This window comes from Acanthopagrus latus, chromosome 19 (genome assembly GCF_904848185.1).
Source record: "Acanthopagrus latus isolate v.2019 chromosome 19, fAcaLat1.1, whole genome shotgun sequence".
Lineage (NCBI taxonomy): Eukaryota > Metazoa > Chordata > Actinopteri > Spariformes > Sparidae > Acanthopagrus > Acanthopagrus latus.
In genome coordinates, this window is record NC_051057.1 from 4,774,428 (window position 1) to 4,786,976 (window position 12,549).

Genomic DNA, 12,549 nt, shown 5'->3' on the forward strand with positions numbered 1-12,549 from the left:
TATTGCTGTTATTACTCTTAAGTAATTAATTTGAAGTCTACAAACTAATTGTGATGTCTTAATTACCCAGTGTTATATTATGTTTTCCATCATTCAGTACTGATCTGAATTTCCATCTTTCTTCATTATACCTGCTGCAGTCTATCAGTACATATTTGACTGTTTATGGTTGAAGAACTTCAGTGAGTGTGTTAAATTTAATTGTATCAGTATTTATTGTCAGGGGTGTTACCACAGTCATTTGGGGAATCATCATCTGGATGTTGTGAATAGCCACAGAAAATGTAACACATTTCTGACCATTTTGTAAAGAAATATTTAAAAGAATTTAAATTTTGGCTTGATTGGGGTACTAGAGAAAAGTTCAGGAAGTCCCAGAAAGCAATTGCTATCACTGTTGATGTCCTTGTTGTTTTTAACACTAACTCAGCCAGGTTGGACTGGACTGAGGTCGACCACTCTCTCGGACGAAGCCATGTTGCTGTGGTCATTATGGAGTGCAATAGCGCTACTGACCCCGCTGGAGGCTGCAGACGAGGAAGATGTCCGAGCAGGTAGGGGTGACAACGATACAGCGCTCAACACAGTCCGTCATGGTTAAAACTCAAGCAAGTAGCAACATTTCAATACCGTAAGTCACTCTTTTGACCAAGGGGCCTGTTCCACAAAGCGAGCGAAGAAAAGTGGAAATTTAAGTCCGACAGCTGACTCAAATGAACCAAAAAAATCAGTCAGCGCTAGAGCCATTCCATTCATTCCAAGCAGCTTTGAGTTATAACCCGAGCTTCATGAATACAATGTAGGGGCCAACACCAGCAGCCACCTTGTTTTGGTGACATAAAACATTCAGATGTTAGCAGCATTAAATACCGATCTGCTGAGTCTGATTCATCAGTTTGAATTTTCAAGCTGTCTGTGATCACTGTGTGTGTCTGTATGTGTGTAGGCTGCAGCACAGCTGTAAATGACCTGGTCTATATTGTCGATGGCTCATGGAGTGTTGGCTCCTCTGACTTCGAAACAGCCAAGCAGTGGCTGATCAACATCACCAGCCAATTTGACATCAGTTCCCAATACACACAGGTAACATTAACCATGTTGTCTTCTACAGTTATGTACCAAGCATTAATTAAGTGACTGAGACTGTAATCTGCATTTGCAATCAGTAGTCTATGACCAGTCTTATTACAACAATGTTTATGTGTGACAGTTGCCAGCGTTGATACAAACTGTACTATTACACTGTTAATGGCCCATTCCAGGTGCCACAGACCATCAGAAAATCTGTAACACAGCTGCATAAGTTGTCTTTGTGTCTGCCGTAGGTGGCTGTGATCCAGTACAGCGACACTCCACGTCTGGAGATCCCTCTGGGTGAACACCAGGGAGGAGCACAGCTCATCCAGGCCATACAGGGCATCACCTACCTGGGGGGAAACACACAGGTAGGACAGCATTTTCTCTCTACAGCTGTACCAATCTGAGTTACAAACAGGTGTTATCAGAATATATAACACTTCTTCTTATATATATATATATATATATATATATATATATATATATATATATATATATATATATATATATATTTTTTTTTTGTACATATATTCCAGACAAAAACAAGATACAAATAGTTTTGCGCTTCCTCATTTGAATATACCTCCTGCCTGGCACCTGCAGTACAGTGGTGAGAGAATGAAACAGACTAAATTCTACTATATAAATCTTTACCCATTCCAGTCCTCAAAATGCTAAAAAAAGACACTGATGAGGTGGAGCAGGCCTAGGTTAGTAGTTGAGACTACCAACGTGGTGAGTGAACACCACGTTGGCGTCTGCAGCGACATGACCACAAAGCAACACCACAAGGACAGAAAAGGTAAACATGAAAAAAAACAAAAAAAAACATGCAGACATGCTTACAGTGGCCCTGACAGCCAAACCACAACATTTCAGAAAACACAATATTTCAGATGGCAGAAAAGATGGAATAAAACTTACCATTTGTTACTGGACAGAGCCTGAATCTCCTGTTGTTTCATGTAAATTCCTTTTTCATGTTTGATATTTTGATTTGCAGCCAGATGCACTCTGGTGTGATGTAGTTGTCAATGGCTGGATGCTGGTGAACACACCATGCGATCCCTACGCGGCATCTTGGTGTTTTTCATTCACTTCACCAGCTCATCACTGTTTTCGTTACTGTTTTGCAGACTGGCAGGGCCATTAAGTTTGCCGTGGACCATGTGTTCGCCTCCTCCCAAAGAGCGAATCAGGTCAAGAACCGCATCGCCGTGGTGGTTACTGATGGCAAATCTCAGGATGATGTGGTAAATGTCACTTTGCTGTGTTCAAGAATGTGGACAAGAAAAAGAATGACAGGAGCTGCCCCACCTATAGGACCATGAGATATCCAAACTATTATCCACGCATTTAACACAGCGGATGGCTTCGTGTATTGTATTTCTGTCTCTGTCTTTCTTTGTCTGTATTAGCCTGAATAAAAATCCACTTAACCTTGGGAGACTCAATTTCACCACAGACTGCCTGTTTCTTTAGGTGGACGCCAGTATGGAGGCACGAGCGCAGGACATTATAGTATTCGCCGTTGGAGTTGGCAGTGAGATCACCACCTCGGAGCTGGTGTCCATCGCAAATAAACCATCATCTACCTATGTCCTGTATGCTGAAGACTACACCACCATTGACCGAATCAGAGACTCTATGGAGCAAAAGCTCTGTGAAGGTCAGAATGCATAGTTTGTCTGTCTTTTTGGCTTGTTTATCAGACGTTTACTCTATTTTCTGGTTATTTGCTGTTATTTTATTATTTGCTTGGCAAGTGGATTGGTCTAAATACTACAATACTAATGAGCCTCTGTTGCTTGTTGCTAAATTCACCCAAACTTGACGCAGATGTTAGAAGTGTTTAAGCTGGAGTGTCTGCAGCACTGTTATCTTACCTTCTTCCCACTGCTGACAGAGAATTTGAAGCCGTGTTTGTGAATGGAGGCGTCATGCTGAAATGCACCTTGGGAGTTGTAGTTTACTTCTACTGCGAAGTTTTGTCAGTTTTGTTTTTCATGCACATCAATCTTTGTTCAAAGAGCAAAACAGTTTTCTTACACCATTGTTAACATTTTAAACTAATTTAGGAGATCTTAATGCTAATCTGATGCAGAGAAGCTCGACACCTGCAAGTCTCCTAACACTTTCTATGGGAAAAATTAGTAGGACTTTCACTTCAGGAACCAGTGGTACCTTGAAATAGGTACTTTTCAAATGTTGTGACTGACTGAACTGCCGTTAGCATTGTTTATGGATGGCATTTTACTAGTGGAACCTCACCAGCATCAGTTCTTTTTGTCAAGAAATTAGCTAATTTTCGCTTTCTTTTTAGTCTGTTTTTTAGCTCAGCAAAAAAAAGGTGGAAAATGTTCAAGTCAGCTAAAGCAAGATCGCAATATGGCTTTCCATAGGGGTTGATGGAAGCCAAAACAGAGCTAAAACGTCAGCAAATATTGGACTCACCATTACAGTATAGTCATTCTTTTTCATAACCCATGTTACCATGAGGGTGAAAGGACAGCCATTTTGACAAGGGATAGAGAAAAAAAGCAGAGGTGTAATAAATTACAATGAAAATGGATCTGTTTCTTTTGCCTTCATGTTCTCAGTGCCTGTTTTGTGCGTTGTGGGTCACAGTATATTTGAAACATCATTAATCTCATTGCGTTGCACCTGTGCATTGCCTGGAAATAAGGCCTATATTGTGTTCTGTAATTGTGAATTTCACCTATTTTGAATTCAAAAACAAAAAAATGCACTTAATGGTGTCTCTGAAAATACAAATAAATACACCACCCAATAAGACAGATGAATAGGTGTTTTTGTTTTTTGTGTGTCTTTTGTGTGTTTTACATATATACTGTCTGAATAATGCTTGTATCATTTGTTTTTCTGATATTCAACAGGGAAACAAATCAATTTTTCCACTTGAATATTCGAAGAGGGAGTGATACAGGGATTTTGAATAAATGACCTTGTTTCTTTTTTAGAGTCTGTGTGTCCAACACGAATCCCAGTGGCGTCTCGTGATGAGAAAGGCTTTGAGCTGATGCTGGGCATGAAAGTTCATACGAAAGCCAAGAAGATCCCTGGCTCTCTGGTTTCTGAGTCTGCCTTCGCTCTGACTGCCTCCACGGACATCACTGAGAATACCAGGTAGAATATTGTGTAAAGAGCATTATGAAGTGCTTCAAAATCTGCTACTTTTCACATTTCTTCCATTTAATTTCTCAACTATTGTTTATGTTTAGTTTTATTTACTTCATCCTTAAACCAGGGAGATTTTCCCAGAGGGCCTGCCTCCATCCTATGTGTTTGTAGCCACCCTGCGTCTAAAGGGGTCTTCCAGCAAGCTGACCTTTGACCTTTGGCGGGTGCTGTCTAAGGATAAGAAGATCCAGGCTGCCGTGACACTGAGTGGGAAGGACAAAACTGTCATCTTCACCACCACCAGTGTAACAGAAAAGGAGCAGAGAGTCACCTTTAAAGCCAGCTTTCAGGTTAGTGTTAAGATTAACTTTCACCTCCATTGGCCATATACACAGAGACCATATTCACACAGTGGTCATGCTCAGGGTGGGAAGCTCGAATGCTGTTTTCAAAATGATGATGTCGTATGAAGGGACACTGACACATTGTCAGCATTTCACAGATCCCCAGTTAATCAGCAAGGAAAGGACAATGAGCCCTGAGCAGGATGCCATATGAATACGGCCTTTGGAAAGAATTGCTCACATGAATAGGTTGATTTTTATGGACTGTAAAATGCTATTTTTTTCAATATGTAATTCGAGGAATTTTATTCTGACTCCAATAATATACAGCACATGGTTTAGCAATTCATTAATGTTGTTGTCAACACAAAGCCTAAACACAAACCAAACAAATAGTGATAACTTGATAAATTGAGACAGCATAACAAGGCTTGTTGTATGGAAAATCTCTCCGCCCTGCCCTCTAGTGGTCAATAATCACTTCATGCAGCTTTAAAGAAAAATAATTTAATGAATCTATTTAAACCTGCATCACAAATTACATCTTCACAACCCAAAAGTTGATTTTTGTAAACTATATGAATAATAAATGGTCAAAAAGTTCAAAACAGTTTCCACTGGGCAATATAAAGAGCGTACTGTGCTGTGCTGCCGTTATTTTCCTGCCCCTGAAAGAACATATTGTGTTAGCGGAGAGTTCTCTGTCTCATCCAATCTCGGGCTCCCCCTCATGACGGGCTGCTGTGAATGAAGCTGACTTAGATGACTTGCCGAGAGCCGACCTCGCAGTTATTTAAACAACCACCGCTGCTCAGTTCAATATACGGCTAAAGTGGTGAAGATGCTACGTGATGGACGGAGGCTCGAAGAAAATGTTTCCTGCTCTCAACCACTGTGTTCCCCCTGTGGAAACTAGTTGGTGGACGTGTAGCTCTTGGAGTGCATGCCTCTGTTTCCATGGCAGCACAAGGTAATAATACATCCAATTGGACACGCCAGGTTGTTTTTCCAAAAGGCACCCACCACCCTCCATCTTAATACACACCTAGACTCTGGAGTAGAGCGTTGTAATTATGTTCAGTTTGTGTTTTCACATGTTTGATTTGGTTTGATGTGGCGCGAGGTAGAAGCCTGTGATTTGTCATTTGGAAAAGACGTCTGTGGCTCCGTCCCAGTGAAACAATAGCTGCTCTGTTTTCTCTTTCTTCCCTCTGTAAGGTTTGAGCTTTTTCATAAAATAGATTGTGATGGATAAAGGAAGGGGTTCTGGTCTTAATACCTTCCCGGTCGGAAACCATTTGTGGAGCATTTAGGGATCACGCACTATTTATTAGATCAAACACACACACACAAGACTGCCAGTGGGAATGGAAGCTTGAGTTGAAGATTTGACACGTTGACAATTGATTTCACATCGAACTTTGTTCATGACTGATTCAAAGCCTGAACAAAGATATGTTTCGCTCTCACAAATGAGGGCACTTCTCTGAATGTTTCTTTATACTGATATAACCTTGTGGTACTGATAAAATTACTATTTGTGCTTCCTCTCAGACACTGTACGATGGAAAGTGGCACCAGCTCAAACTCCTGGTCAGACCAAGCCAGGTCACCAGTTTCCTTGATGATCAACCAATCCAGGAAGTAATGCTGGAAACAGTGGTGCCCATATACATCAATGGGGAGACACAGCTGGCTAAGAGGCGGGGAACAGACATCACCGTGCCTGTGAGTAATAATGCCGCAACTGGAAGGCCCAAGCAAAACAAAGACAGTTCCTTCATACTGCATGTTTCACACACCTGATTAATTTCAAACTGCTTCACAAAACAAAGAAGGTAAAAAACAGCACAACAATGATGAAATATTCCAGCATCTGCCCAAAAATCTCATATAGCAGATCCTCATCCTGATATGCTCCATGAAGAACAGACAGTGATAACAACTCATATTCATTCATTGCAGGTTCAAGGAATGATTATTGAGAATATGAGTTATTATCACTGTTGGCACATTGTATTAGTACACAGCCAAGTATACTGATACAGTATCAGAGCAAAGAAGAGCCAGGCTGAGGTTTGTAAAAGACCATCAGGATTGGACCATAGAGGACTGGAGTAAGGTCATCTTCTCGGATGAGTCCAATTTTTAGCTTTGCCCAACACCTGGTCATCTAATGGATAGACGGAGACCTGGAGATGCCTACAAACCACATTGTCTTGCACCTACGGGGAAATTTGGTTGGGGATCGGTGATGATCTGGAGCTGCTTCAGCAAGGCTGGAATCAGACAGATTCATCTTTGCGAAAGGACGCATAAATCAAGCCACCTACAAGGTCATCCTGGAAGGAAACTTGCTTCCTTCTGCTCTGACAATGTTCCCTAAGTCTGGGGATTAGTTTTTTTTTCCAGCAGGACAATGCTCCATGCCACACAGCTAAGTCAATCAAGGTGTGGATCAAGGACCACCAGATAAAGACCCTGTCATGGCCAGCCCAATCTACGGACCTGAACCGCATTAAAAACTTCTGGAATGTGATCAAGAGGAAGATGGATGGTCACAAGCCATTAAACAAACCGTGGCTGCTTGACATTTTGCACCAGGAATGGCTTAAAGTCACTCAACAGCAATGTAAACGACTGGTGTGATAGACAGAAGCTGTGCTAGACAATCAGGGTTATTCCACCAAATATTGATTACTGAACTATTCCTCAGTTGAAACATCAGTATTGTGTTGTTTATAAATGAATATGAACTTATTCTCTTTGTTTCCTTATTTGAGGTCTGAACACTGGACCTTTATTGTTATTTAGACCACTTGTCATTTTCTGAAAATCATCTTACTAATTTTGACATTTACCACCCATTTGTTGATAAAAAAAAAAAGAAAACTTATTTTATTTTACCCTTTTATTTATCTTTCAATTACTCGTTTCATTTTTCAGCCCCTTAGCTTTTCCTATTTGGGAGTCTTGCCACAAGATTTGGTCTTTTTCCCTTACGTTTCCATTTTTCGTATCCTTTTTTGTTCAGGTTGAGATTCAGAAGCTGCGCCTGTACTGTGATCCTCATCAGAGTGAGAGAGAAACAGCCTGTGAGATCTACTCTGTGGTAAGACCTCTGCTGCTGCTCAGTTTTACTGTAATTTCCACTACAAAGGTCATATTTTGTATTCTGCATATGGCTGCATGTACAAGGCTACACTGACTACGATCGTCTCTTCTCTCTCTCATGCTACACAGGATGATGAAAGGGTAAGTGCAGTTTCTATCCTGTTGTTCACACTTTTATTTCACCAGTGCATTGCCCGTAGGAAGCATGTATTCCTATAGAAAAGTGGGAGGGTATGTAGCGTTTTCATGGATGGCCAAATGAGGTTGTGTTTGAAGTTGGGACGTCAGGGATATAATTGGCTGTTTTTGACTTTTTTGATTTTACCATTATATATATCACCTTAAAAACTATGTACCTTTCCTTGTTTGGTGTCATTATTTTCAGCACAACCTCACATGTGTACAGTTATTTTTGTCATTTTGACATACTGTGTTAACACAATGGACCTAAAATCACAAAAATAGGAAAAAGCTAGATTATTACTGTGAAATCATTGAATGCCTGGACGTCACCCTGGCTGATCTTTTCTGCTCTAATGAGGAAGCTCTGAGTGTGTCTTGTGTTGCAGACGTTAGTGTGTTTGTGTTTCCTTAGTGTCCGCTGAATCGAACGGCCACAGTGGAAGAAGAAGACTGCAACTGTGTGGTTGGACCACCAGGGCAGCGTGGCCTGCCAGGACGCATGGTAACACGCATGCACACACACGCATGCACACACACGCATGCACACACACACACACACACACATACACACACACACACACACACACACACAGACACACACACACACACACACATGCACAAAGCACACACAAATATACACATAAATATAACATTGTAATAATAGCTGGATTTTAAGTATGCCCTAATGCCTATATAACAATATACAGGCCTCAACCTCTGTGAACTCTAATAATTTCTGGTTGTAGTGATTCAACTCTCATGAGTCATGGTAGTATTTGTTTCCTCAGCCAGGCTTTTGGACTCTCTAATTGTCCTTTTAGGAGAGCTGCCAAACCATGAAGTACTGCTGAGGAAGCTGTGTCATTAGAGTTAATTAGTAAAGAACAGAAGCTGAGGCTGATATATTTTTGGTATAAAGCACCAATTCCACTTATATTCCATATATATATATATATATATATATATATATATATATATATATATATATATATATATATATATATATATATATATATATGTCCAGCTAAGTACACCCTTCAAGCTCCCAGGACCCAAGCTTTTATTCATATGTAAACTAAAATTGTCCGAAGGTCTCCTTGAAAAAGCTGTTTCATGCTAAGAAATGTTGAATCACAGTCTAAAATTGCACTTGATAGGCTTATCGCCTTCTCTTATCGCCTAAAATAAAATTAGCTGTCTTCTCAGTAATCTTCACTCATATGTCCGTGCTCAGGTAACATGTCAACATCAAGCTTATCTACAATCTATCTTTTAGCGTATGCTATAATGAGAGCTGGTCTGCTGTATAGACAGTGAAGGCTCAGCAGTGATTTCAATTAAATGCTAGCATTAGTGTGATAACATGATGACAATGAGGATGCTGATATTTAATATGTTTACATCATGTTCATCATCTTAATTTAGCATATTGCATGCTAACAGTTGTTAACTAGCAGTTGAAAGAGAGCACATCTGAGGCTGATGGGATATTTGGTCTTAAACCAAAAGTCAAAATAATTGTATCATGCTGGAAGAAACCTCAGGCAATCACAACAGTCACTACGATTCAGACCAACACTGTTATCATAGAGCCATGTCACAATGCACTATTTCAGCAGAGTATGTTACTGTGTGTCTTGACGGAGTGTTTTAATACTGCAGGGTTTCCGAGGGGAGAAAGGGAGGGAAGGACCACCAGGACCTGATGGTAAGCCTGTAAGTGCTCACCAGTTTCTTCGTCACTGTCTGTCTTTCCACTTCCAACTGTTGTCACCAGCCTTCATACACAGCAGCTAATGTTGTCTCCTTTCTCAGGGTAAAGACGGGAAACCTGGGGACCCTGGGCCTCTTGGACTAAAAGGGATGAAGGTAAAGAGTCTGTTACTTCTACTTGTATTTTACTGCACTGCTGCTACAATAAACAGATGAATACATGTCAGTGTTCTCTAAATTCAACATGTCACTTACAGTTTTGCAGGACAGAAAAGTTGCATAATACCAATTTATAATAATTGGATAAATGTCTGTATTAAAGACAGCTCTTCAGAGTGTTGTGTTGTGGTAAGAGAATTACATTTGAGTTGTCCTTGATTTATACACAGATATCAGTTCCATGGTTCCAAGTAGAAAGGACCTTAATGGATTTCCTCAAGTTTATGAAATCGCAAGATGGTTTTCAGTCCTGTCATTTTAAATGCAGACATGACCACATTAGCTTCCTGTTAGGTTTGGGATCGTGTTCTGGATCCACTCAATATAAACCAAATGTGGCCTTTATATTCAGTTTGTCAGTTTAACATCTGTAGGTTAATGAGCTTCAGTCATCCAGCATTTGATGACCAACGTCTCCCTCTTGGAGTTTGATCGACAAATGTAAATGCTCTGAACTTTCTTGCTCGCTGGAGATTCATGAGAATGTGCTTCAACATTACACAGACGTGTATTATAAGTCACGTAATAGACCTTGTTTTTAAATGTTTGATACCATTCATGTATTCATTAAGTGAAAAAAAGTGGCTGACCTTGATTGCTTACTCGTACTGTCTTTATCCTAACTGGGAAGGGTGAAAGTGGCCCAGCAGGAGCGAGAGGGGAGCCCGGTCTGAAAGGTGTCATGGTGAGTCTTTAACGAAGCAGTGTTGTGTTGTTTCTAATCTGCTTGCTGGTACTGATAGAACCTGATTGTTTTGATGCTGCCCAGGGAGACAGAGGCGAACCAGGCTTACCAGGAAACCCAGGACCCCCAGGACTGAAGGTGAGGCTGTGATGCATAGAGGATTTTTTATGATGGAGGACAATTGGGACAATGTCATTGTCGTTTGTCGTTGCTGTTGCAGTTCTACTGTAGTCCCTGTCAGTGCCGGCCCAAGCCTTTTGGGGGCCCTAAGCAGAATTTGATTTGGGGCCCCCCTACCACCACTGCAGAGTCACCTGTGCAATTATTGACACAAATGAATTGACTTATTCATTCATTTATGTCACTTGTTTAATTCATTTAATATGTCGATAAATAAATAAATAATATTCTTGATTGGGGTTCCCCTGGTGGCCAGGGGGCCCCAAGCAGCTGCTTAGTTCGCTTATGCCTTGAGCCGGCCCTGGTCCCTGTTATTGGCAGTTGTCATTGACGTTGGCTGAAATTGTTAAGTCAGCAGATCCTCATACTCAAACAACTGAATAGGTTGATTCTCTTCATTTCCCAAAACAACATATATTACCATTCATTCATCGTGCACAGCGACACCTGTAGCTGACCTTTATTGTCCACCGGCAGCTTGGTTACATTTTGACAAAAAAAAAAAACCTGTAGTCAAGGCAAGACAAATACATGCTTAGGTTTAGATATATAGTTAGACATCATGGTTTGGGTATCATTCACTGCAATACTTCTGTTACATACAAAATACGCTACCTACTTAACTCAGGCTGTGTTATGTGAGGGATGTTATTTCACTGCATTACTATGTTAAAATTCATGCTATGCAGGGTTGAGGTAAAGGCTGAACATATGAGTCTTTCGTGGGAGATGGCAAGTGACTCTGCTGTCCTGACATTGGTCGGGAGTTCGTTCCACCACTGAGGCGCCAAAACAGTTGTGACTTCGCTGAGTGAGCTTTTTTGCTCTCAGCGATGGCGATTCCAGCCAGCCAGCTGATGTAGAAGAGCGAAGTGCTCTCGCTGCTCTCGCTGCTCTCGCTGCTCTCGCTGCTCTCTCAACACCCACTGATTGTCAAATACAGGCAGCTTTTCTGTTTGGCGAGCAAATCTCTAAAGGCAGTCTGCTGCACTGACATATAAATGTTTGTACCAAAACAGCCATGTAATTAAAAACTATGCAGTCTCCCTACCGAGTTTTGGTGTCATTTACAGGCTCTGTCTCTGCGGGAGTTCCACACACAGCACAGTGACAGAGACTTTGTGACGCATACAAATGCACTGAAATGCACCTCGTAAACTCAGAAATCTAGACTCTAATGGCCACAAAGGTTTGTTCAAAAACAATTGTTCTCTTTTGTTGAAATACACAGTCCCACGTCTTACTAGAGTCCTAACTAATCCTATCAAATTACCATTCATTTTCCCACAGGCAAATTTGAAATTGATAAAATCGATGTTGGATCTGATGATAGTCTTGTCTTACTGATACAGCTGGAAAGCATTTTGCTGAATAAGAAAGTCTGTTGAATGTCATAAATGTTTATGTATATCTTGTATATATTTATGTAAAGTACATAAATGTGGAAATGAACCAGGAGTACCATACCACGCCCTGATGTCAGGAGCACCACTCATATACATACACTGTACATAGGAACCCTCAATTTATTTTAGAACCACTTCAAGTGGCTATACTTAGTGGCCTTATTTGTAGGCTCATTTCACCACGTTCACTGTGATCATCTTGCTCCAGTGATGAGGCGATTCATGTTCCTGTCAGTAAGAAATCCTCCCGGTGGAAGAAGCTTTTTTGGCATCACACCGCAGCACCCAACGGGACATAAAGTGAAATTCTGGAACGGTCCTTTAAAGAGACTTTTTTGTGTCCCTCCAACAGAGCACCATAATGAGGGCTAGACTAATATATGGAACCAAAATATTGCCTTCAAATTTGGTATAATGCAGTCAGTATTGTCTTTCTTATATGATTTAATCTGATTTGATTAACATTCATGCAATGTCACTAGATACA

At 40.8% G+C, this 12,549-nt stretch overlaps 1 protein-coding gene across 1 annotated transcript in view; it reads left to right on the top strand.

The window, feature by feature from the left end:
* Window positions 1-306: 306 nt before the first annotated feature.
* Window positions 307-12,549, top strand: part of si:dkey-225n22.4 (collagen alpha-1(XXI) chain) — a 56,648-nt gene continuing 44,405 nt past the window's right edge. Inside the window, exons 1-15 of the mRNA XM_037080176.1 lie at window positions 307-554; window positions 947-1,083; window positions 1,326-1,445; window positions 2,214-2,330; window positions 2,560-2,746; window positions 4,059-4,224; window positions 4,346-4,568; window positions 6,117-6,290; window positions 7,597-7,674; window positions 7,806-7,817; window positions 8,272-8,361; window positions 9,522-9,575; window positions 9,675-9,728; window positions 10,423-10,476; window positions 10,561-10,614. Coding sequence (XP_036936071.1) covers window positions 401-554; window positions 947-1,083; window positions 1,326-1,445; window positions 2,214-2,330; window positions 2,560-2,746; window positions 4,059-4,224; window positions 4,346-4,568; window positions 6,117-6,290; window positions 7,597-7,674; window positions 7,806-7,817; window positions 8,272-8,361; window positions 9,522-9,575; window positions 9,675-9,728; window positions 10,423-10,476; window positions 10,561-10,614 — 1,674 coding nt within the window. The 5' untranslated portion in view covers window positions 307-400. The remainder of the gene's footprint in view (window positions 555-946; window positions 1,084-1,325; window positions 1,446-2,213; window positions 2,331-2,559; window positions 2,747-4,058; window positions 4,225-4,345; window positions 4,569-6,116; window positions 6,291-7,596; window positions 7,675-7,805; window positions 7,818-8,271; window positions 8,362-9,521; window positions 9,576-9,674; window positions 9,729-10,422; window positions 10,477-10,560; window positions 10,615-12,549) is intronic.